General features: G+C 39.7%; 1 protein-coding gene across 5 annotated transcripts in view; it reads left to right on the top strand.

Moving 5' to 3' along the window:
• LOC147147817 (cytotoxic granule associated RNA binding protein TIA1-like) overlaps positions 1-25,481 on the top strand; it is a 26,109-nt gene extending 628 nt beyond the window's left edge. For 2 of the 5 annotated variants that reach the window (XM_086030104.1, XM_086030103.1), the window contains 11 exons: positions 686-782; positions 5,544-5,642; positions 7,753-7,807; positions 14,545-14,632; positions 14,810-14,885; positions 16,566-16,674; positions 16,759-16,857; positions 19,186-19,270; positions 19,571-19,709; positions 22,154-22,305; positions 24,197-25,481. In XM_086030104.1, coding sequence (XP_085886230.1) covers positions 686-782; positions 5,544-5,642; positions 7,753-7,807; positions 14,545-14,632; positions 14,810-14,885; positions 16,566-16,674; positions 16,759-16,857; positions 19,186-19,270; positions 19,571-19,709; positions 22,154-22,305; positions 24,197-24,335 — 1,138 coding nt within the window. In that variant the 3' untranslated portion in view covers positions 24,336-25,481. The remainder of the gene's footprint in view (positions 1-685; positions 783-5,543; positions 5,643-7,752; positions 7,808-14,544; positions 14,633-14,809; positions 14,886-16,565; positions 16,675-16,758; positions 16,858-19,185; positions 19,271-19,570; positions 19,710-22,153; positions 22,306-24,196) is intronic. The other 3 variants (XM_086030108.1, XM_086030107.1, XM_086030105.1) reach the window with 3 other exon arrangements.

Here is a 25,481-nt window from a genome sequence, read left to right as displayed (position 1 = left end):
AGGCTGCCATGGCGCGTCTGAAACGTCTCCACGTTTTTAGTTCGGATTTGCGACACCGAGATTCAAACACAGTCATTATTTTTGCTTGCATTACATTTTAATGGCATTTTCATATACACCGTGACATACCATTCGTACATGAATAAAACGTTGCCTTAATCCGTATAAGGACCGGAATCAAGGTTTTTTTTTTTTTGCACATGAAACCGAAAGACTAGCGAAGGCTATCTGATATTAGCTTGCGTAGTGAGCGTTGAAATTTTGAATTTCAATTGACATTCAGCATCATAAAGAAATATTTGACATTGTAACGACTTTACTTTTCACAAACACGTTTTTTTTTATAGAAGCAATGTCTTGTAAATGATCAATGGCGAGAGTTGCCAACTACGTTAGCAGAAGGCCCGTTTCAGCCGGCCATTGCCATAGCTATCCTAAGCTAGCTGAAAGCCAAGCCACGTCAACGCTCGGCGAGACAGCCCGGGACAACTCTTGTAAACAGGCATCCATGCTTCGATTATCGGGGTAATACAAAATGGCCACATTTCCATTTGAGATTCCATTTTCCACTTCGCGGCATTCGAGTCATGTTGACTAAAAGCTAGCCATGTTCCTAGCCTTTGTTTGTATGCCACTTCCTGTTTGACCAAGACTTGATTTCGCCACCTTTTAACTTCTCTTGTAGGTATGTGGGGAATTTGTCCAGGGATGTAACAGAGCCCCTCATTCTGCAGGTCTTCCAACAGATAGGACCCTGCAAAAGCTGTAAAATGATTTTTGATGTGAGTGGTGTCCTTGCAAATATTATGACAATGGGAAATGGGCCATAACATGGGCACAGTAGGGTACACACGTGGACAAATTTGTTGGTACCCCTCTTTTAATGAAAGTAAAACCCGCAGAGGTCCCAGAAATGCATTGAAACTGTAAAAATGATTAATATGTAAATATTTAATGAAATTAACCAATGAAAATCATACATTGCATACGAATTGTGGTTCAACAAAACTACATTGGAATCTTGACTTACGAATGACCCTTTGTCCAACATTTTCATGTTTTGTACAAAATCTGCCCCTCTTCATGTACATTATATTATGTGAACCGTCTCAGCATGGATGAGTGGACGGATCAGTGCTGTGCTTCTTGCCGCATTTCACCATCATTGGCCTGTGCCTCATTCATTGCAATAGTTGTGCTGTATTTTTTAGTTTTTTAACTCTTAATCAGACCTCAGAATGACTTAAAGGTTAATGTTGGCTATAAACTCCTCCAAGAAATCCACGTAAAACTCGATGTCCCCTCCGTGGGGGCAGATGGAAAGCTGTTTTGTGTGCAGCTGGAACTATTTCTTACACACACACATTTTCAATTAGCAATTCTAACAGCGGCCACCTAGATTTCTGATTAATGTAGCAAAAAAGTTTGATAGTATGTATGATCTGTATAGTATGTATTTTATTGGTGGGTCTCTTAAGTTGGGGAAAAAGAAAGACGACACAAAACCCGATGACTTCTCCCTGCGGCAACAAGCTGTTGTGTGTGCGGACGGAACGATCACCTACACACACACAAGCTTCTTCCAATCCCAATTCTCGGTGGAAAAGCGCTATGCAAGTGATAGACCATTTACCATATACTGTATTAAGCAAATTTTCCGACCCTTCCAGCAACTATTTTTCCGAAAAAAGAGACTAGCAACAGTGACAACAATGGTGCTGAATGTCAGCAACATTCTTATTTCCTGCACGGAGGATACTGTATGACATTCTACAACATATTTATATATATATTTTTTGCACTACAATGTAGTATATTGCAACAAACAAAATTATGTGTTTTATTATGTGATGCTGATGAGGTCTTGTGGCAAATATGTGATGTTCTGTCTACCGTGGGTGCTGCTATTTTCTAGTTCATGAATACATCTCTCCGTGAGAAAGAGCGAGTTAGCTCTTCCTGCTTCGATGTCAACCACTGGCATAGACACACTGTTTTGGGTGTTAATAAACATATGTTCACTGACTACTGCCTTAATCCATAGTAGACGCTACAAGATAGGACATCGTGTTACAACCTTACATCAAACACACACCATTGTAACGTCTGTGTGTGCTAACTACAGCTATAGCTTCCAGACACAGTTTTGCCTTTGTCTGAAATTAAATCAGGCATCAGCAACAATGTGCTTCCTTTTTTAGATGATCAAGCATTCCCGTGGTGCTGCCATGAAGGGCAGATTTGCATTGCATTAAGTATTTTTGGTGAAAAGCACCCTAACTTTCAGACTCTGTTGATGAGATCGTTTAGCCATACAGCTTTACCCACAATGCTTTTGTTTACATCACGGATGACCCGGATTACCACTAGTGTTGTCAAAAGTATCTATACTTTTACGCTGTATCCGAATACAATATTAATATGTCATGTTATCGATGCTAAGGTGCAAGTGCCAGCAGCGTCCACCGCATGCACTCTGCAAGCAGCACAGCCTATCCGAAAGCCAGGAGAGTAGGGCTGCCAAGATTAGCCGACTACGCACGACGGCGTCGACGATCAAAATCATTAACAATTTTAATAGTCGATGTAAACTTCCCTTTCATAGCAGCACTGTGTTGATAAACGAGCATCTAAAAAGGAAGCGCATTGTGGCTGATGCCCGATTTCATTTCTGACATTAGGACAGTTGGGTCTGGAAGCTAGCTGTTGCTAGCATACACAGGCAACGGTGTGCGTCTGATGGAACACCGCACATGTCCTGTTGTGGTACGCTAACATATTGTAGCGTCTACTGTGAATAATGGAACCATTAGTCAGCAAACTCGTGTTTATTAAAAACTAAAACACCGTTTTTGTATACCCGCAATTCACATCGACCATCAAGAGCACATTTGCTACCACACAATCACTTGCGACTATGCACAGTGTTGTGTTTACAAACTCTTGACATCTCAGCTCTCAAAGTAACACAACGTGACCCAGGGTTTTTCCTGGATCAAATTGAGGCAGAGGTGGTACCATCCTGACCGTGCGCCATGACATGCATGTATTCTGTAAATCCACCTGATTCACTTTCTTTTACAGGAAACATACTTTAAGTTAACAGTTCCAATAGGAATGACTATTATTACGTGAAAGCATTCATTTCTTAAAACTAGAGCCACAATTTTTAAAGTGTCACTGCAAGGAGCCACATTACACATATGGGTGCACATAAGCCTTTTTTTGTGGGCACGCCATTACATTCAACAAAAACTGCTAAAACGTCCTGTGTTGAAGTTCATCTGCTCTGATTTTTATTTTATTTTATTTTCTTCCCCTCCCATTATGAAAGTGAACTTGGTAGGCAACACTACTCAACGTTTTTTCCCTCCATCTCATTTGCGTCAAAGTCCATGCATGAAATGCACGTAGCTGGTAACTTGCTTGCCAAATATAATCTGTTCAGTCGCCGCATTTGGACAAGCCCTTTATCATATGTGCAACAGCGTGCCCATATTTGGAAGTGCTGACGTCGCAGCCGACCAGGAAGTAAAAAGTGAGGCTTTTCCAACACTTTACAATAAAATACATAACCTACCTTGGTCATTTGAATACCTTTTTTTTTTTTTTTTCCTCCATTCCAGGTGCATAACATATTTTGAATGTGTAGATCAAATTATGCATAGTAGAGAAGCAAAGCAAAACGTTTTGGATTAGGTTAAATACAAAAAAAATACAATTGAAAAATCAATTAAAGTAGGTTTTTTTTTTTGTTTTTTAAGTGTGACTTTATTTTTCTTTAGCATGGTGCATTTCCCAAAGTTTACTCATATGATTCAACTCCCTTCTACATTAAAAAGTAGGTTTGGTGCACATGAAAAGTAAAATATGTTTACAAGTATTTCTTGAGTATGAGTGCAATCCAGCATAGTGTTTAGTTTTGGGCTCCATTTTAAAATGTACTAAACATTAGGGGTGTAACGGTACGCTAAATCACATTTCGGTTCGGTTAGTTTTTTTGGAAACTTTGGTTCGATATATTTTCAGTACAAAAACCAGATTTTTTTAAAAGAATAACGTTTATTTTGAAAAGCTGACAAGTAAATGGTACATTTTTTAGAAATAATAAATAAATTATCAAATAACGTATAGCGAACCATTCGGGTAATGTTCTAAGAAATTACACCAAAATAAAAAATACACTAACAATAAAGATCTCTTAATTTAGTAAATTATTAAGACACTGAAATCTTTAAACACTCTGCAGCAAAAGCCTATGACACATCTAAGTATTCAAGTTAAAGCCAAGTTGTCATTACAGTAGATAAATACACTTTTTGTGATTAAAAAAATACATACAATAACAGTTACAGTTATTACTAACTATATTACAACTCTTTTTATAATGACATTTAAAAAAAAAAGTCTTTATGGAATTGTATACACTTTTTAGGCATTGAAATCTTTGAATGTTCAACAGCATAACGAATTGGGTTATGTGTTGTGGTCGGATTTGTGTGTTGCTGAGTTGTGATGTTTCCGAGGTTCATGAATGCATCGTACGGCAAGCGAGTTGAGCAGCGGAGAAAGAAGAGCGCGAGCAGTTGTACTTTGATTAATAAAAACGTGGTAATTAAACTACATCTGACATGGCTTTTAGCGTCTTTTGCTCGCTAAAAGCCATGTTCTCTCCCATTGTTTGTTTGTCTTCTTCGCCTGACGACTTCCGCCCGCTTCCCCGCCGCTCCTCTGTGGCGCGCCCCTAGTGGACCGCCAAGTAATTGCCCAATAAGCAATGAAAAATAAAGTAGTCTTTATAGCGTGCGTATATTAATTTAAAATATCGATACTTGTTGGAGGCGTATCGATAATCGATCGGAAGACAAAACATTGTGATATATCACCATATTGAGATCTTGTCACACTCCTAATCTATATGTGGATGGTCTTAGTGTCTGAAGTCGTTTCTGCAAATTCCATACCAGCAGTGTTTACTTGGCATGTTGCTTTCTGAGATATAAACGGGCAGAATACAAGCAGCACTACCAGGAGACGTCTGCGAGCGCGCATCTACATTTGTCTACAGTCTATGTCGTGACCCACTCGATGTGACGTCACGAGGAATGCTATTAGGACCTAGTAGCTGACCAAAAACATGCCTGATGTAAAATACACGAATCAAGCAGCAAACTTACCTGCATCGAACAAAACAAGAATCATTATTGTCCGGTTATAGTCGGACGAAAATCCACTTCCGCTTTTTCTTAATCCATCTTTTTTTTTTTTTTTTTTCCCCGTTTGTCGCCGGCAAAATGGGCGTCCATCATTGGCGGATAGACAGACCGCTCCGTCGACTAGGCGAAATGCCCAGCTCTGGTATCAACAATTTTGTCCCTGTGTATATTGTGTAGCTCATGAAGGTCTCTGACAACAAGTGTATTTGACTGATTTAATGTGTAATCGTTTAACTTGGGCCATAACACCACAAACTGCATTACACTATCGTGTGACAGTGACACTATTGTTTGGACTTAATATTAATCTTGTTTTCCACTTGACAGACAGCTGGAAATGATCCTTACTGCTTTGTGGAGTTCTATGACCACAGGCATGCGGCTGCCTCATTGGCAGCCATGAATGGAAGGAAAATAATGGGTAAGGTAAGCTATCGTAACTACAGGGTGAGTGGGGTTTGGGTGGGCTTGGGGTGTAACCAGGGAGTTGACTGTTTTTAAATACACATACACGCGCACGCACGCACACAAGCAATGGACACACCATATCAGATATTTCACAGTTTATTTAGTATGTCCCGATTAGGGTTATATACGTATTTCATAACAGTCTATTGATAATTACTGAACTTTTTGCCAAATCAAAGTATTAAATGGTTTAAAGATAAATGGTGAGACGGAAATGCAAGACAACTATTAAGAGGAAAAATCCCATTTGTAATATCTGGTAGTAAAACAAATTTTCAATGAATGAACTCTGTTGTTGTGTATGCACACTGTAATGTAGTCTAATGTGTAACGTTGTTTACGTCCGTGTTCCCTTAGCAGTCATTTGAATGCATATTTGCGGAAAATGTAAAGATGCTACCCCAAAGCAGTAATACCGATAGTTACATTAACCTTCATACAATGTAAGTGTAGCGCCTATATTAAACCACACAAAAAAAGGAACTCTTACTCAGAGGTGCCTGCATTTCAGTTGACCCACAGCCTTATCTTTAATTTCACTTGTTAGCGGGCTCATTATTGGCATAAGAAACTTTGTTTTACTTACTTGCCTGTGGCTTCATCGCATTTGCTGATGGTTGGATGGCTAGCTGCCCAGCTAACACAAGATCTCGCACTTCACAGACAGGCAACTCACTTACTTCTACACCTTGTAGCCAGCCCCAGGTGTTTAAGCATGTTTGCTTGCACAGTATAATCTTGTTCTAAGTGTTGATCTGAGGCGACTGGTCCTTTATTTTTGCAGTTAAGTCACTCTTTCAGTCGGCCTGTGTAAGTGTGTGCGGCCCATTTGTTGGGTTCTTGGACAAGCATTTGGTGAACTAGGCTCACAAGAACAGTTGTCATGTGCTCAAAACACACTTTTTTGCTTCAGATTTCATCTCAGATGCTTGTAATTGTGGCACGCATCAAGTGCCATAGTGTAGCTTCAGCCTGCTACACGCAGAATGCCTTGCAGTTCAGGATCCAGGTTTGCGTTCAGATTTATTTTCTGTCAAACATTTTATCGAACGTATTTTGTATTTAATGATGAGTCTGTCCTGATACATATCGATATTGGTTTATCACTGAGCCAAAATGCCTGTAGTCCGGCTACGAGAGCAGTTGATGCCTTATCGTTTTGTTGATTTCCTCGAGTTATAAATCTATCATGAGTGAACAGAACTGGTCAACTCATACTAGTCAAAGTCATATTTGCATCTGACTTTCTGCGTTCACCCAGCCATTTATTCGCAATACTCCTTATCCTCACGAGGATCGCAGGTGTGCTGGAGCCAGTCCTAGCTGACTGGGCGAGAGGCATGGTGCACCCTGAACCTGTTGCCTGACACTCGCAGGGCACATATAGACAAACAACCATTCGCATTCACATTTATACCTACAGACAATTTAGAGTCTTCAATTAACCTACCATGTTTATGGAATGCGGGAGGAAACTGGAGAACCCGAAGAAATCCCACGCAAGGCTTGGGGAGAACATGCAAACGCCACACAGGAAGGCCAGAGCTCGGGTTTGAACCCATGACCTCAGAACTGTGAGGCAGATGTGCTAACCAGTCGACCACCGTGATGCTTTCCTGGTTCAGTCTTTGGAAAATCTTCATTTTTCATAGATGTTAACAATGAAGGCATTCACAGTTCTTCTTTGGAAGATGTTTGTACCTCCTAATGGTTTTATGTCCATGATTTTACTAGATATCAGTTCGATCATGGTTCTTGAATCAATGAACCAATGTTTTGTAGGCACCTTCTTGATGGCACTATTAAAAATAAATAAACAAACAAATCAATCATACAATGCAGACCAAGATTCAAACAGTTTCAGGTTTTCTGTATTTTATTGCTGTCATGACTATAAAATTCAGCGATCAAAAACCTTGAAGGCTTTAAAGCACAGGTCACATAATTGGTGTGGTCAAGCAATGTCTACTTATTGGTCAGAATGGCAACAGGTCAACTGATGTGATCCCATCACAGGTCTCTTGTTGTAAATCCCACCCCACCTGGCCTTTTATTTGTCTCTCTGCAGGAAGTCAAAGTCAACTGGGCCACTACACCAACAAGCCAGAAAAAAGACACGAGTAGTAAGTACAGGTTATTCAGTGGGTGTTTTTTCTGTGTACAGAACATCCATGCATTCATTTTTCGAACCGCTTATCTGATGTATAGTTTTATTTTCAACTTGTTCAAAAATTTGTGTCAACATCACTGTAAAGATTTCAAGGTGCCACAGATCAGACATGGGGGACTGGACTTGACTCGAGCCAGACTTGTTGCCATTTTTAGGACTTGCAACTTGCTTTCCAAAACTTGGGAAAGACTTGACATGACTTTGACTTGACCTATATGACTTGTTGGAAATCTGCATATAACATAGTTTGCCTTTAAAGAAAGGATGGAAAATACAGTCAATAAATCCTTTGCAACCCAAATATTGGCAGTATTTGGGTTTTTGAAAGCCATGTAAAAGCAGGCGATGGCCCGAATATGTCCTTACTCTGTTTTTTAAAATTCAGAATATCTTGCCTGGGTTACTTATTTTCTAACCCGACTATTGGGCCATGTAAACGTGATTGGGTTACCTTATTCAAACGGGGCATCGATTTGTTCTCTGTGCCTGCTCTTGCTCTATCCGCCAGACATCTTGGTCTTAGTACAGCAAGTGATTTCTTTGCAGCGTTTTTGCAGTATTTTCTGTATTTATATGCAAAAATGAAACTGCGTGTGACAGTTAGACACTTATATTCATCTGTATAAGTCCGTACATCTGGTGCGCAACTCGCCGGAAATACACAAGCAGAGGTAAACAATTATGGCGGAACTCAGAAACGCAACACAGTGGCACACTTTTCGAACGCGAAGCAAACTGACTTTTCACTCCTGTGGTGAGTGACATGAATGTTTATTGACAGTAGAAAGTAAGAAGCGGAAATAACGTCTATTTGCGTCATGACATCCGTTCGTTGCCGTTTCAATCGGGTTTTTCAAATATGGGAGTACCTCTGTCCACTCAGAAATGTAAACGGGTGTTTCCGACTAGTTCAGAAATCCAAATTTGGACCTTAAACCGAATATTGACTACATGTAAACGTAGCCATAGACGCCAACCACTGAACGCAAAAGAAGCGAAGCGGCATTGCTAGGAGTCAGTTGTGGGGTGAAAAAATGTGTGGTGACGTTTGCCTGCATGACGAGTGGAAAGTAGTCGCTGCTTGAAGATGTGCCAGAAGCATTATATAGGCTTGCTGTATTGGACCAATTTGCATTATGATCACAGGTTTTAAAAATCACGTCAAGTCGTTAACAAAAGTGCTTTCCACACCTAGTAAGTAAGGTACAGCTTGAGTTATACATGGCTCAGGTGCTAGAGTGTTTGTCTCCCAACCTGAAGGTTGTTTAAGTTATAGTAGGTCACAGTAATGGTGAAAAAAAAAAAGATAGCATTTTTGCAATTGTATAGTTCGGTTAGGAATAAAAGTTGAATTCAATGGAGTTGTCATGCAACTTCAAAGTAATTCAATGCAATCAATTCAGTCAATCGTCATGTATTTGTTGCTTAATCACCTTTTTAAGGTGTAAATGTACTGTTGAGTAAGGATTAGTGGGAAAAAAAACATTTTATCACTATTTGTTGTGACTGAGCAAGACTTCTGGCTTGCTTGAACCAAGTAATGACTTGGCTGCACTTGTTTGAAATTTGGTGGCAATTTCACATGCGTACCTGTACACACTAGTGGTGCAGTGCAATGAATCATCTTTGATCCGTAATCGTAAGGATGAAGCATCACTGCTCGGGACGGGAACGATCTGCAGAATGGTTGGTGAAACAAAACTGTGCGCATTCCCATTAAGGCAACGTGATTAGTCCGCATTCAGCAGAGGAAGTTGAAAACCTTCAAGATCAGTCGCATGTACGAGAGCGTTTTGCAAACATACTCAATGAACACACAGCCTCCGAAAAGGCTAACTTCAAAATAAAGCTTACCAAATAATACATTAAGTCACTGCTGCCAATGCAATAGCCTTAGAAGTAGGGATGTTCCAATCAGATTTTATGACACCGATACCGATCATGCGTGAGTGGGATCGGTCGATACCGATTCCGATCACATGTAATATATTTTTCCATTTATTTATGGTGACTGTACTGCGCTGTGACAGTAACGCATCATGCATAACAAGCTGCAACATGCGTGCCCTACGCTGTCTGCTCGCCTTGACTTTGTTCAATGCAGTGAGCCTCGTAAACTCACCATAGTCTAGGGTTGCCAACCGTCCCCCTAAAAACGGAATCGTCCCGTATTTAGAAATATAAGTATGCGTCCCGTATTGAATTGTAAAGGGACGCACTTTGTCCCGTAATATCGTGACTCAAAAATAGTCCGTAAAATGTCAATGGAATTAATTAACAACAGTTGCCTTTATATGACAACTTACGGTAATGGTCCTAGGACCTTCTCTGCTCTATGACCAATGAGCTGACAGCATATTCATACACGAGTATGACTATACCGAATCCGCTTATCTTATTGGTCGAAGTAATGTCGCCAAACTTGATAGCGGAAGACAAACAAAGCAGAGTGAATGACACGGTGACACACCTTCGAGCAGCAATGCGACCGGCAGAAGCACTACTCCTCAGCAGAAATGATTGCAAAAATACAGAGGACTCGAAAGCAGAAAACACATGGGTCGAAAAAGTGAGAGAAAATATCTATCAAGTGCACTGCACTGCTTGCCCACGCACTTCTTCCATAGTCCATGTTGGACTGACTGACCTCAAACAAACATGCTTTCAGTGGTGGAGACATACGGACAACAAAACTAGGGGAACCCTAGACAAATTTATTGTCCACCAGGCAACGCCAGATGTGCGAAAGAAATGTTCTGCCTAACTGATTAAAGGTGAGCTCATTGTGAGCCTCAACTATGACGTCTTGCTCAGTGTTTTACTCTGCAGTTGCCAAAGACAATGCTGCCTTACTGCAGCAAGATCTCTGAGGAAGTATAAATGGAAAAATAGGCTCCACATAATGTGGCATTGAACTGTTCATAAGTTACAGGATGAATGTTCATGAGTTAAACAGGAAAGGTTTCTGTTTGAGAGATATTTATTTTGATAAGTTAATTTTTAAGTTTGTATTCAAGTAAGTTTCTGGATAACTTTCTAATGTGTTCATATCATTCAAAAATACGCATCTTATTCAACTCGGGTTTGAATAGCTAAAAATTCTTTCGCCCAGAAAAAAGAGCTAAAAAAAAGGGAGCGTTTCTGGCGGCGCGTTTCAATTGGAGTCAGTGTAGCTAGCGCGGTTGCTGCGGCGCGGCATGAATGATGCTTTTGGAGCGGTGGGACGTCGTCGCGTATTAAACAAATCAACTTTTTTGCCATTTCGTCTCGGCAGCCAATCAGCATCGGGCATCTACGTCACACGCAGCCAAACAGCGTCCTGTTCACTCTGCGGCTTTTAAAAAAAAACAAAAAAACATTTTAACAGTTTTTACAGTTGCTCTGTTTGGCTGTGTGTGACACACCGCAGTGTACGGGGGACCTTCGAGCTCTGGCTTTGTATGGCTGTGTGTGAGACGTAGTCACGTAGTATGCCCGATGCTGGTTGGCTGTCACGAGGCGGAATGGCAAAAAAGTTGATTTGTTTAATACGAGACATCCCACTGCTCCAAAAGCATCATTCATGCCGCGCCGCAGCAACCGCGCCCGCCAGCGAGAACTACATTGACTCCAATTGGAAAGCGGCCCTCGCCGCAGTTGGTGTGAACGTAGCAGCCTCGCCTCCGCAGCGAGCAGAGGGGGAGGGACACAACACGGCTGTAGGCTGGAAAGAATGAGCTGCAGGTGATCGGATGTTTTGATCGGCAATAAAGGGCTTTGATCGAATGTTCCGATCACGTCATTTTTCACGAAAATCCCTGCGCTGTTCATTTTTAAAGGAAGGTGCCTTAAATTGCACTTAAAGGTCTTTTACATCAGGGGTCCCCAACCACCGGGCCGCGGCAACGGGGGTGAGGGGTTTACACCTCTGAGTTTCGTCATGATTGTTTACCTCTCGGCTCGTGCATTTCCGGTGAGTTGCGTGCCAGACATACGAACTTATACACACCTATATACTGTATGTGTCTATATACACACACACACACACTGTCATTTTTGCCGTGGAGACAGAAAATACTGTGAAAACGCCGCAAAGGAATCTTTGAATTCAAGTTAGGCTCACTACGACGAGGAGCACTTCCTGTACTACAAAGACCAAGATTCCTTGCGGTTGAACATCACAATCAGGATATTCCGATTGCTGTATATGTGCACGCATATTTGGGTTGGAAAGGGAGTAACCCAGGCATGATAGTCAGAATTTTTAAAACCCGAATAAGGGCATATTTGGGTTATTGCATGCGTTTACATGGCTTTCAACTCATTTAATCCCAAAGACATACAGTATTTGTCTTTTCACAGTCCAGACATTCAATCCCAGGAATTTGTTTTTTCAAATTTTTTCAAACGTTAGGGTAAAAGAGGCTGTGATGATGTCTGCTACTGAATGAGTTAAAAACTGAAATACTGCCAATATTAGGGTTTTAAAAGGTTTATTGGCTGCATGTAAACGTAGCCATTGTCGCATATCATGGTTGTGCAATGGCAGTTGACCAAAGAATCCAACCCAAATACATTGTGGCCCCAATAGAAATTTGAAATGGATTTCTGAAGAAAAGGCCAATGAGCATAATGTTTCAATGTGATGCTCTAAACACAATAAACTAGTTATACCTCAAGTTGCATTTCATTCCGTAAAAAAAGAAATTTAAGATGTCTATTGAAAGCTGAGGCTCAATTTTTGGGGGTCACCCTGCATACTTGTGTTTTTAATATATTTTTTCAATGTATTGTTTCTGTGTTAAAATTAACATTCACCAATTTTCTTCTAGTATAAATTGGTTCAGGGAAGAAGGGGCTCTTTCATAGCCATGGCAATTGAAACTAAATGGCATTCCATATATACTAGGGCTGCACGATATTGGAAAAAACTGACATCGCGATTTTTGGGGGGTTTGCAATATATATTGCGATCTTAAAAATGAAGAATTTTCACCAAATTAATTGAATATCTTAGTTTGAGAATAATTTGGTTAACTCACCATGACACCATTGTATTCATATAATATCATTTAGGGTTCATCTGTGAATGATGATCACGGAGGCCATGTATCTGTAACATAATAGATAATTATTATTAGTAGTATTTTACACTTCAATGTAAACAGCAGCAAAATATTGAACATATTTTAAGCCAAAAATAAGTAAAAGAGCAGGTGCACTAGTTCCTGGAGTCATTTAAAAAAATTGAAGAAAATAAAAAACCTCTAAAGCAGCAGCAGCAGTTATAAAGCTCTTTAAACTAAATTATAAAATATAACAAAAATTAAAAAGCATTTGTAGCGCCTGAGTTGTTTACAAAAATATAACATTAAGATAAAAAAAACATTTGTGAAACTGCACTGAAGTTGTAAACAATTTAGAACAAAAATGGTGAAAAGGTGAAAAGTTGTTGCATCAGTGATTTGTTGATGCTGTTTGTTATCATAAGGTGTTATGCGAGCAAAGGCGTCTGTAATTGTTTTTTGTGTAGATGAAGTTTCACCTCCTTATGGAAGCCCATTCCCGCCAGTAAAAAAAAAAAAAAAAAATTCTTTGGAAGAAGCCCATTCCCGCCAGTAAAAAAAAAACAAAAAATTTTTGGAAGAAGCCCATTCCCGCCAGGAAAAAATACATATTTTTTTTCTCTGGAAGAAGCCCATTCCAGCCAGTATGTTTTTTTTTTTTTTTTTTTTAATTTTAGAAGCCCTGTTTCCGCCAATGGATATATATATATTTTTTTTATTTTGCAGAAGGCCCTTTCCACCAGTGGAGAAAAAGGGGGGGGTAGGTCCGTGGGTATGCCCACCTAGTGCGTGCAACCCTTTGCTTCAACGTAATGGGCTATATCGCATAAAGGTCTATAAAACCACAACTCACACCATTTTAACACACTTTGTCAAATACGAGTATACAATAATACCTTCATAGAGTAAACATTTGCATGCCCTTTGAGTGCGACTTTCTGTAGCTCAAACGGTGATTGCCCGTGGATGGGGCTTGCACGTGAAAGTTTTTTTTTTTATACCAGCGGGATTAAAAAAAAAAAAAATACACTGGCAAAAAAAAATAAAAATTACTGACGGGAATGGGCTTCTTCCAAAGAAACATTTTTTTTATTTTATTTTTTTTACTGGTGGTAATTAGGCTCCCACTTCTTAGTTTAAACTGGTCATACTTGTGATGGCGATTCAAATGGTCGGACAGGTTTGTTCTATTACCTTGTGTTGCAGCAACAACGGTGAGGCTCTGTCTCAAAGCTTGCTGCTTTTAAATTATAAAATATAACAAAAATTAAAAAGCATTTGTAGCGCCTGAGTTGTTTACAAAAATATAACATTAAGATAAAAAAAACATTTGTGAAACTGCACTGAAGTTGTAAACAATTTAGAACAAAAATGGTGAAAAGGTGAAAAGTTGTTGCATCAGTGATTTGTTGATGCTGTTTGTTATCATAAGGTGTTATGCGAGCAAAGGCGTCTGTAATTGTTTTGTTCTAAGAAAAAAAAGCGAAAATATCGCACGTCCTACGTTGTGACTATCGCGCATGCGCACATCGCAATCGCGATGATCAAACGACATATCGTGCAGGCCTAATATATACTATTCCAGTCTATATCAGCGAATTATTCATTTTGAACATGTACATTTCTGATTGTGTTCTTCCCAAAGATCATTTTCATGTCTTTGTTGGAGACCTCAGTCCAGAAATATCTACAGAAGACGTCAAAGCTGCCTTTGGACCCTTTGGTAGAATATCGTAAGTAATATTTAATGACATGATTACATTAAACTATTGGCGATGGCAGAAATTACAGGTAGATGCTTAAGAGAGATCAGGTTATTTCCTCATCGATCTCTGAGCAATAAGAGCTAATTGGGTTTAGTCTTGATGTGTCTGAGCATTCATGTTTCTGAGGTTGGTCTTTGTCTGCAGAGATGCACGCGTTGTCAAAGATATGGCAACGGGGAAATCTAAAGGCTATGGATTTGTTTCTTTCTTCAACAAATGGGTAAGTTGTTGTATTTAACCTTCAAATAATTGTTTGGTGATGTGCATTCGGTGTGGGCGGTACAGCCCCAAAATTAGATTGTGATATTTTTCAATAATATTGAAATGACAATATTATAAATGGGGGAAAAATGATCAGTGCTTTATCGCCACCGGCTGATGTCTCAGCGTTGCATAATTCTGTAGTCTTTTGTAGCAGTCTTGTTTTTGGCAGGCATTTGAAATTTATTCTTAGTCTTTTGGACGAAAATGCTTATTAGTTTTCGTCACATTTAGTCATTCCTATTAGTGATAGTTTTAGTCAACAGAAACTTCCCCAAAATGTTTTAGTCTAGTTTTCGTAAATTTAGTCGATGAAAATTCAAAAAGGTTTTGGTTAAAAATAGGCAAACAATGTTTCGTACATACATTCTGTACATACAGGCATACATTTTTTAACTGATTCGTCAAAAAATGTTAGGACTTTGGCGGCTAACCGCATTGCTAAGGCTAAAAAGTCATTCAATATTACTGAAATAAAAAAACCTGCGGATTCGCATTTATTATTGTACACACACACACACACACCAACCGTGCAAGTACCGTATTTTCTGGACTATAAGTCGCTCCAGAGTACAAGTCGCACCAGCCATAAAATGCATAAGAAGAAAAAAACATAAGTCGCACTGGAGTATAAGTCGCATTTTTGGAAGAAATTAATTGTGCTCTTAGTACACATCATTTCCACCGAGCTACGATGGTAACATTTAGCTAACATTTACACATGTAGCATACAAGAAAGTTACGGTAAGATAACTTTAAACTCACCAAAACGGTTGTAGATCGATTAAATAAGTCTTTTATTTATCCCAGACAGTGTAAAATGTTTCCAATTCTCCAAAAGTATTTATGTATTCGGTCGTAATTATCTTTTTGTTCAGTTCCCCCCCTCAGCTCTGTACATGTGGCTGATGCAAGACCCCAGCCAGTGTCTTAAAGCAACAGTACACTATTTTGTATAGAGGTTAATCCTTTTGATATGTTGAAATGGGCATTAGTAGAGATGTCCACATAAATCTCGGTGCCAATTGATCGCCGTTTTTGGACATTATAAGCAATAAAAGTACAATGATTTCCAATGGAGAGTTTGGAATCGGTTCCTCGCGTGACTCCGGCCGAACATGGATAGGACGCTAGGGGGTGTGGCCATTCTCATTAAGGGGCGTTATTCATGGAGTTACTTATTTACTAATTTCTCCAAAATGAATGGATAAAATAGAAAATGGCAACTCTTTTAATTTTCCTGATCAAAAAATATAGAAAATGAACTTGTTAGTGAATACATGGCCATCCCGGTTTTTATTTGCCCTCTCTAAAATATTTTTGTATTAGCTTTTACAAGTTATAGGTCAATGGTGGATACCATTTTAAAATTCTTTATCTTGGTCTTATTTTTTGTTTTCTTATTTGAAAAGGGGTGTGTTGACTTATATCAATGCATGTGTCAATCGTGGTATTGTCAATTTTGCAAATTCTTTTATTGTGTACAAAACAGTTATTGTGGTTGGCAAAAGGTAACACTGCTTGCGTAACTCACTGTAGTTGTACAAACACCTCTAGCCTGTATGTTGTTTTTTGTTCTGTTTGCAGCCTATTGAAATGTGAAATGGCAACATTCTTTTTCCATTTTCTTTTACTGTAGGAAGCAGAGAACGCCATTCAGCAGATGGGGGGCCAGTGGTTAGGAGGCAGGCAAATCCGAACTAACTGGGCCACAAGAAAGCCCCCTGCGCCAAAAACCACCTATGAAAGTGTGTGGTTATGAATGCACACCTTTTGCTCGCTCATATTCGATGCGTCATGCATTAACAGCAGTATTGTCTGTTTCCTCTCAGCAGGTAACTCCAAGCACCTGTCTTTTGATGACGTCGTGAATCAGTCCAGCCCCAGTAATTGCACTGTCTACTGTGGTGGCGTCAGCACAGGACTGACAGGTGAAAATTCCTCCAGCAATTTTAATGAAAAAGTCTACCCATCCAACATAATCACAAGCCTTGTTTGTTTGTCTGCGCCTGGCGAAACATCTCTTAAACCTAAGGGCAACCTTAAAATCACCCTTTAAAAGCTGAAGTTTTCCCAGAAATGCAACACCTCTAAAATAATTGATATCTCAGCCCCTGTAGCAGATACATAGCAGAAACATAATTCCAGAAGAATTTGAGATCTTGGATGTGGCTTTCACACAGGTCTGAGTTAATTATTTGGAGTTTCAATCAAAAATGTAAAAAATTGTGTAATTGCAGAAGAACTATTTTTAATTTAAAAAAATCGAGTGGTAATTGCCATCTTTTCTGTTACAAAGCCGTCAATATTGTCATTTTCTACAAACATACATCTTAACCATATATCACGTTCCACTGGTTCAAAGTCCACAAGCGCGTCATATCTGTCGTTGTCAACCTTTTTTCATTGATGTACCCCCTGTGAAATATTTTTTTCAGCCAAGTACCCCCTAACTAACTTGTTGCATTGAACTGAGTCTTTTTTTGCATTTAGTGAGACACATGGGCTTATGTTTTACTTAGGATCTTTTTCATTCTTGGTGGAAAGGAGGCAGCTGCTGTGATCAAGGGTTTTTATTTATTTTTTATTATTTTTTTTTGCATTGCATTGCAGCTACTTTTTAAACAGATTTAAACATCTCAAGTATATCTCTATATCTCTGCCAGGACTTATTTCAGAGCTCCCGCGATCATCTGCATCCGCCATTAGTGCTCAAAAATATTCCTGGACTTTCTCCGAGGGCTCACAACACCGTCAGGTGTATATTCTGATGCATTTAATTGGCTAAGAGACTTGCTTAAAGTCAACCCAAACATATTTTCTTCAAGAATATGTTCTACGCAAACCCACGAGTTGAAACAAGGCATTCTGATAAATATGGCGTTTGTGGAATAAGAATTAATGAACCCGTTTTAGCCATCTCCTGGGCGGGTGGCCATTTTGTCACTTCTGTTGACTGAAAATTACATCACAACTGCTCAGGTAACGACCAATCACGACTCACCCGTTTTCTGAAGCTGAGCCGTGATTGGTCGTTACCTGATCCCTGAGCACTTGTGATGTCATTTTCAGTCGGGAGAAGTAACAAAATGGCCGTCCCCTGAGATGGCTAAACGGGTGGATTTTGCTGCTTAACTCATATTCCACAAACGCAATATTAATCAGAATGCTGTGTTTCAACTAATGGGCCTGCTGGGAACATATTCATGAAAAACAAAATGTGTTTGGGTTGATTTCCCCATTAACTCATTTAATGCCAGCCATTCGTAGCGCAGCTAAGCCCCTCAATGCCAGCCATTTTCGAGGATTGTGACACATCTTTGAAGGCCCACAGACTATTGTGTTTTATGGCTATATAGACATGGGACCTACCAAAGAAACATATGAAAAAAGTTTATTTCTAGCCTTTGTCATTCTTGAGTAAACTGCAGTAGAACATAGGCAAGATTCAATGAAAATCCTGTTTCTGGGGGGGGATAAAAACTGAGAAATCTGGGGTTTTGTGAAAAGACTCATTTCAAGTAAAACTTCAACTTTGACACCAATGCTTTTTGCTTTTATGGCACCTCAGATATATAAACAGTACTTTTCTTCTAAAAAAAAAAAAAAAAACAATTCTAAAAGAGCAATTTTGATGGCAAAAACAATTCATGTCCAAGAATCTATTTACAATTTGCAAAAAATGTATGAACATTGTGATATATACAGGCGCGTTCATGTGTGTCCGCGTGTGTGACTGTGTGTTAACTTCGATCCCTAGAAGCCTATTTTTTGGGGTGGTATGGCAGGTTGGAAGCCCAGAAAAGGATGCACACCATATTGCTCAACACCCCAACACATGTTGAGAGTTGTTTTTGCACTAACCCAATGATAAGTCACTGCCAAAAAGCCCTTACCTCTGGTTTGGCCCAGTCAATCCAATGGGGGAAATACTCCTCAAAGAATCATGTAATCCTATGGATTGATGGTAGACCAATGAAAGTCTAGCACAGATACGTTTGAAATGTAATTCACAAAAAATCATCTGCAGGTTTGTATAATTATCAAAAATCAGAAAATTGCTTACTAAAAAACTAAAACTTTTGAATGGGTCTGTACTCGTTTCTGTTGAGTATTGTTTGATATAAAGTTATGTTTTATTTATAAATGTGTGGTTTCATATGCTTCTGTGGAAAATGTGTTGGTTTAATTATTATTAATTCATATTGTTACTCTTTATCATATCTTGATGATAGTTATATTTGCTTTATGACTTCCAGAACAACTAATGAGACAGACCTTCTCTCCTTTTGGGCAAATTATGGAAATCAGAGTTTTCCCAGATAAAGGCTATTCATTTGTAAGGTATGTGGAAAATAATTTATTAAATCCAACAAGAATGCAGCCTACATACTGTACCAGACACATGAAATGTTCCTTGTTTTTTTTCCTATTTGCTATAAAATGAACACTTTACTTGCCTCCTTCATAGCGCAGTGAACAGTACCAAAATGACTTACAATTAATCGGTATCACAAGTTGAGAGATTCAATCAAGCGGAATACTGTGATCTTTGTTTAGGTGGTACTTTATGGCAGTGCTTCTGTTATCATTCTGCATTCATTTTGTGTGTGTGCTTTTTAAAGCATTACTGTTTTTCTCTAGATTCAACTCCCACGAGTCAGCAGCCCATGCCATTGTGTCCGTGAATGCGACTGCATTAGAGGGCCACATAGTCAAGTGCTACTGGGGTAAAGAGAACCCTGACATGATGAACCCGGTGCAGCAACTGCCTGTACCTCAGGTAAATATCTAATATTTTTTGTTACCTCCATTAATTACAACAGAACATTTTTATGTAGGAAAAATAGGCCTCAGTATGATGCAGTACTGTTGTACACCACTCCATTTTCTGTACCGTTTATCCTCATAGGCTCACGGGTGAGTTGAGCGGAATCCTTGCATCTTCAAACTCTTATTTTTCAGAAAATTGGAAAAAGAAACTGCATATTTCTTTAGTTACAGTAACATAGACCACGTTGTTAGAGTTGGTATTATACCTTGTATACTATTGTGCACACACATTAACTAGCAATGTGACAAAGGGCTGCGATCCTGGTGGAATTTTCTAAAAAGCATGGAATTAGCACTTCACCTCCAGAGTCCTCCATAACAGATACATTCATGAGAACTTGGCTTTGCATTATGTGCAATTTACTTCAGATGTCTCCAATAAGCAAATAAAACTACCTATAGTCTGTGTTTGTTCACCTTGGTGTCGGTGACTCCTTAGAATTTGGCTGCACACATAAGCAGAGGTTATAGGCCGCCACAAGAAGTACATAAAACTGTGTTAACTGAGTTACCATAATTTCCGGACCACAAAGCGTACTTGATTAAAAGCCACAACAGCTAAATTTTGCCATAAAAAGAAATCTGTACGTACATTGGCCACTCCGTATTAATAGTTGCGAGTCTCCAAGTTATAACATGGGATGTTTGCAAAGAAAGAGGTCACACAAATTGATTTTTAAAAGTTTACCTTAAACACAGTATTTTCTTTCCCGAATAATGCTGAACATTGAGCAGCCTCCCAGAAAATCCATTAATTGCTTGCATTATCTTCCACCTGCTGCACACTTTCTTTCCTTTGTACACACTTACTAAGTCTCTTTCATTGTCGCTGGTTTCAGTTGCATCACGAGGCAAATTTACAGATGAGGTTGAGCTTTCCTCTTCAACACTCAGAAGTGCAACCATAATAATGGATTTGTTGGCACCACTATACTGTCAGGCTCCACAGGCATCAATGGTTGCTCTTGTAAGCGTTGCTCTTTAAGCTTCATTCACTCTTCGCATGCAGCCATTTTTGGTAAAAATGGCCGCATGCGAAGAGTGCGGCCATTTTTGCATCATCCAAGCCTGCTACTGGACTACATAAGTGACTTCCGTTTGAGGACGGACTTGCACAGTTTTATTGGTCCACACTGATGTGTTCGGTAATTTCATTGGTCAGCTGTAACAAGACTATCGGCTCTAGGGTAAAATAAAATAAATAAACTGCGTAACATTCAAAGTGTGGCAAAAAAAAGTTGAGGCTTGCAGTCTGCAAAGTACAAAATTAAAAAAAAAAATCGCTTTAATTTAAATTATTCTCTAAAGTTGGTGCTTTAATTTTGACAGCCCTTGTAAAAAACATATTTTGATGGACAAGCATAGAAACAAATAAAACAAATGATTAAGAATACAGCTCAGCATTGACCTAAACGTAGATGTTGTTTTTAGTGAGGGAGATGCGCAAGTTTGTTTCAAAACCTGCCGGTCTCATCTTGTGTTCCAAAGAACACTTTCGACTTGGCCGTCAGCTGCCGTCGCTAGACTGTAACGCTAAATGTTCGGCAAACAATGCAACACCAGCTGCCAGCCGGAGCCATGTATTCCGATTGGAAAAGATCCGAATGACCAATCGGAATGAAAATGCTCCATATAAACACCCTCTAATCGGAATAAAATGGCCGAATCTGAATGGAAGATTCACAGGGGTGCATACTTCTTTTGCCAAGCCGAACGAGCGCCATGTAAACAGTTGAATCAGAATGGCCATGCTGCGCCCGGTCTGCGCATGCTCTCTCTTGATGTGAATGCGTAGTGACGTTGTTTTATACGCACTTTAAGATGGCAACGTCTTACGAGAGCTCGTCTGCGACGCGAGAACTTGTTTTAAAGTACTGATAACTTGTTTTTATCAAGATGCTGCTTTAATAAAAGTGTTTAAAAACATTGCGAATACCGTGTTGAATAGATGAATGAACTCCATCTTGCTAGATCATGTGATGTTTACATCGATCTCCGTGTGTCACATGGCTGTAACGCGCCTGATCTGATTAACAGGGTGGAGCAAGTAAACGGCTGATCGGAATAGATCACATGTAAACAGGTGACCAGAGAGCTTCATTCCAAAAGACAAAAAAGTCTCCATGTAAACCTGGCTACTTTCTTCATATGTCTACATGGGCCGGGGTGTACAAAAATAAATTGGAGATAAATGCGAATGGTGGTTAGCCTTACTAGCTTTGGCAGAGGTGAAAATTTAAACCCGAATTGTCATTGCCAAAATGTCATGTCTGACCATGCACAGACTACTGTGTGCTCACAAAAACTTCATACAAAAGTAGATATCCCTACTGAAGTGATATTATGCATTTAGCCGTGCTATTAGTCCTGTACATGTCCTTCTTTTCCCTTCAGCAGAACAAGATTAGCTTCCCTGCAGCTCAGCCCTACAACCAGTGGGGTCAGTGGTATGGCAATGGGCCTCAGATCAACCAGTATGTCCCAAATGGGTGGCAGGTTCCCACCTACGGTGTCTATGGTCAGGCCTGGAACCAGCAGGGCTTCAAGTAAGTAGCACGCCACGCACAGGGCCCCTCCTTCACCACCTACTTCTACTCCAACACCACCAAGATTGTGGCATCACAAGCCAACTCTGGCTACTGGAGGGGAGCTGTGAAACTTGTCTCTTATGTCTCGCTCAACTCCACATCCACCTACTTTCCCATCAGCCCTTCACCTTGACCATCTTGACAAGATGGACAAAGTTAGATTTTTGTGTTTTCTGTGTGTCATCCCAGAGCATTTCACCTCATGTGCGCAAGGGGTTATTCCAATGTTGCAATTCTGTTTTTGCCAGTTAAATTGTAAGGTCGGTTGTCAAAGAGTTTCTGAACAATAAAATAAGTGCTTTTAAAGAATTTAAGTTCAAAATTTGACTTTCATTCACTGTCCATACCTAAAGGCTGCTTTATATTTACGTTGAAGGATTGTAGACTGTTTATATACACTGCTCACAACCTAATCTCACAAGGCCTTAGAGGTTACTGAACTGAATATTCACAGATATTCAAAGGTAGATCATCAAGAAAAAAAAGACACCAACAGTCAACTGAAACCAAGTACACTGATCTCAAGTCACACCTGTGAATGGAATATAAAATATTGTATGGAAGCAACAGAATTGCCACTACTATAAAGGTTCGTCATTTGCTTCAAGTTTGAGGAACATGAGGTTGTGGCATTGGTCCCTCCACGGTCAATGAACACCTTATACAGACGACGGCCACATAAGACCATGAACGCCACATCCGGAGGATTACAAAGAACCATGACCTCAGTGTAACCTCTGACTGACCGTGGCTCTTCGGTCTTCATCCTGGTACCTAATAACTTCCAATAATCCTAATTGAGAGTTGCAGGTGCTACAATACACTACACCTGACGCTCGGAAAATTCTCAAGATAGAAAATGATCAGGCAAGGTGGTTTGGAAGGGAAATTATTTGTGTGTGTGATCACCAAGGCTTATCTTGCTGTAAACTCGTCTGTTCACAATTTGACTTTTTAATTTGCTACCAAGCGCCGGTACTGCACAGATCATTATCCTTGGTTTTCAACTGTGATGATTTAGTGTTCCCTTTTTAATATTATTCAAAATGTGTGGATGTTTTTTTTTTTTTTTTTTAAATCATCACTTAAGCCATTGTCCTCCTGCCCGCTTTTTCCTCCATCCCCCCCATCTATAAATACAGGCACCTTTTGAGACTGTATATGAATGTCAGAAATGTTTGTAGGTTCTATTCTGATCGCAGTCAATGTTCAGTGACATTTTGTGTACCCCCATCTCCACAAATAAAACAGCAATTTATTGTACAAATATACACAGTCTAAATTCTTGGTGAACATGGATACAAAGGGGCGACGTTGATATATTTGAGAGTAGCAGAGAAGTTGTATTCATTGTTGTCAAATGTATGATAAATCACATTTCCTGCCAGGAGGCCAGACCTCCCCTGACTTGGAATTGACAGAAAATCCAATCATGTTTGTTCCGGTCGGACCAGTTGTACTGTAGGAAGATGAGGCACACTCATCTTTTAGAGTATTGATAAGCACGTGGTAACTTGTACCCTTTGCTGGTTCTCACCTGGGAAGGGGGTGGGCAGGCAAGCAGGATGGGTGAAACCAAAATGCTTGCCACTCTTAGCTTGTATGCTCTTTGTCTGCTTGTCCACCACACTTTAATCAAATGACACCTTTGCCATCCCTAATCTCTGTTTTTAATCTTTTTTTTGCTTTGTCTGCTTTACAAACTCTATAATCTGTATGCTTTCCTCAGATTAGCCTGTCCAGATTCTCGTAGCTCTAATGTGTATTATCCCCTTGGCACCCTTTTCGCCTCATCTCTTCTAACCTGCTGGCATTTTGTCTCTGTCTTGTCTCTACCTCCTTTTTGCAGTCACATACCGGCCAATGCTGGGTGGACTGGCATGAGCGCCATCAGTAACGGTGGGGTTATGGAGCCCACACAGGGATTGAATGGGAGTATGCTCGCCAACCAGCCTGGTATGGGCGCCACAGGATACCCCACACACTGATAAGGGGGAAGGGCAGGAGATATGTCAACTGTCTGCCTTTTTTGGCTTTAACTTGCAAGTGGGGCTTTGTGACACCAGCACCTCTTTTGGCAGGACTAAGACTTTTACTAAGATGTGGATCTGATTGGGATGATTGACTTTCTTTGGTGTAAAAGGGATTTCTTTTGGGGGGTTTGAGGTCATGAGATCCAGGGTGGAGCGATTTGACCCACACAGGTATTTACACCCACTAATGGAGCCAAAAGTGACAGATCCTGGGCTCGTACCATTTTTAAGTTAACTGTAAATGACAAAACTGTAAAGGACTCTGAGAAACTTTTTTTCTGGATTTTACAAATGGCTTCCACGGTAGTTCCTCAGAATCACTGAGAGGTGTCTTTTTATTTTTGTTTTTAAAGAAACTGTTAAGGTCTTGAGTTTTGCTAAGTTATGAACCTGAGTTCTTTGAGGAATGGAAATCTGTTTAATTTGTATACAAATTAAAATCTATTGCAGGGATTGTTTGCCACTGCTGCTTCTCTGTAAAGGCAGATAAATATTGCACAGTTTCCCCCATCTTGTACTTACTTGACAAATGACCTTTTTTTTTTTTCCATTCCATTTTTCATATCTTTTGGACAACCTCAAATCTTTTAGCCACATGTAAATAACTCCCATTTGATACCATGTAAGTACAAATACTACTGTTAACTGTGGGTACTTGCTTTCCTTTTCAACTCCCGTAATGTGAGTAGCAGAGTGGCACTGCCAAATGTGGCACTGTGTGACATGATTCTTCCATGCAGGGACAAAGATGGCATTGCTATGCAGTGCACACTTAAACGTTTGACACAATCTTGATGTAAAGAAAATTTGAGGCCTGTACCCCGCCCACGTTCAGATGTTTTTTTTTTTTTTGTATAAAAGCTCTTTTGAGTGGGTCATTCAGTACTTACACCTGCTCTGTTCGCCAGAGTGACGGGGAGTCCTATATTGCTGTTGCCTTAAGCTGGTTTGTTTTAGCTGATAAGATCTTCAATTAGGCAGTGCCTACAGTTGTTTTCAGACCATTTTGTTTAGAAAGGTGTTTGCCCTGAGAACTGATGACTCTGCTACTGTAAACAATGTTTCTTGCTTTTGTCCTATTAAAATGCTCATGAACACAAA

This window comes from Filicampus tigris, chromosome 5, assembly GCF_054856515.1.
Source record: "Filicampus tigris isolate MCC_2025a chromosome 5, RoL_Ftig_1.0, whole genome shotgun sequence".
NCBI classification, from domain to species: Eukaryota; Metazoa; Chordata; class Actinopteri; order Syngnathiformes; family Syngnathidae; genus Filicampus; species Filicampus tigris.
The sequence above is the reverse complement of the archived record's forward strand: the minus strand, read 5'-3'. Positions and strand labels throughout refer to the sequence as shown.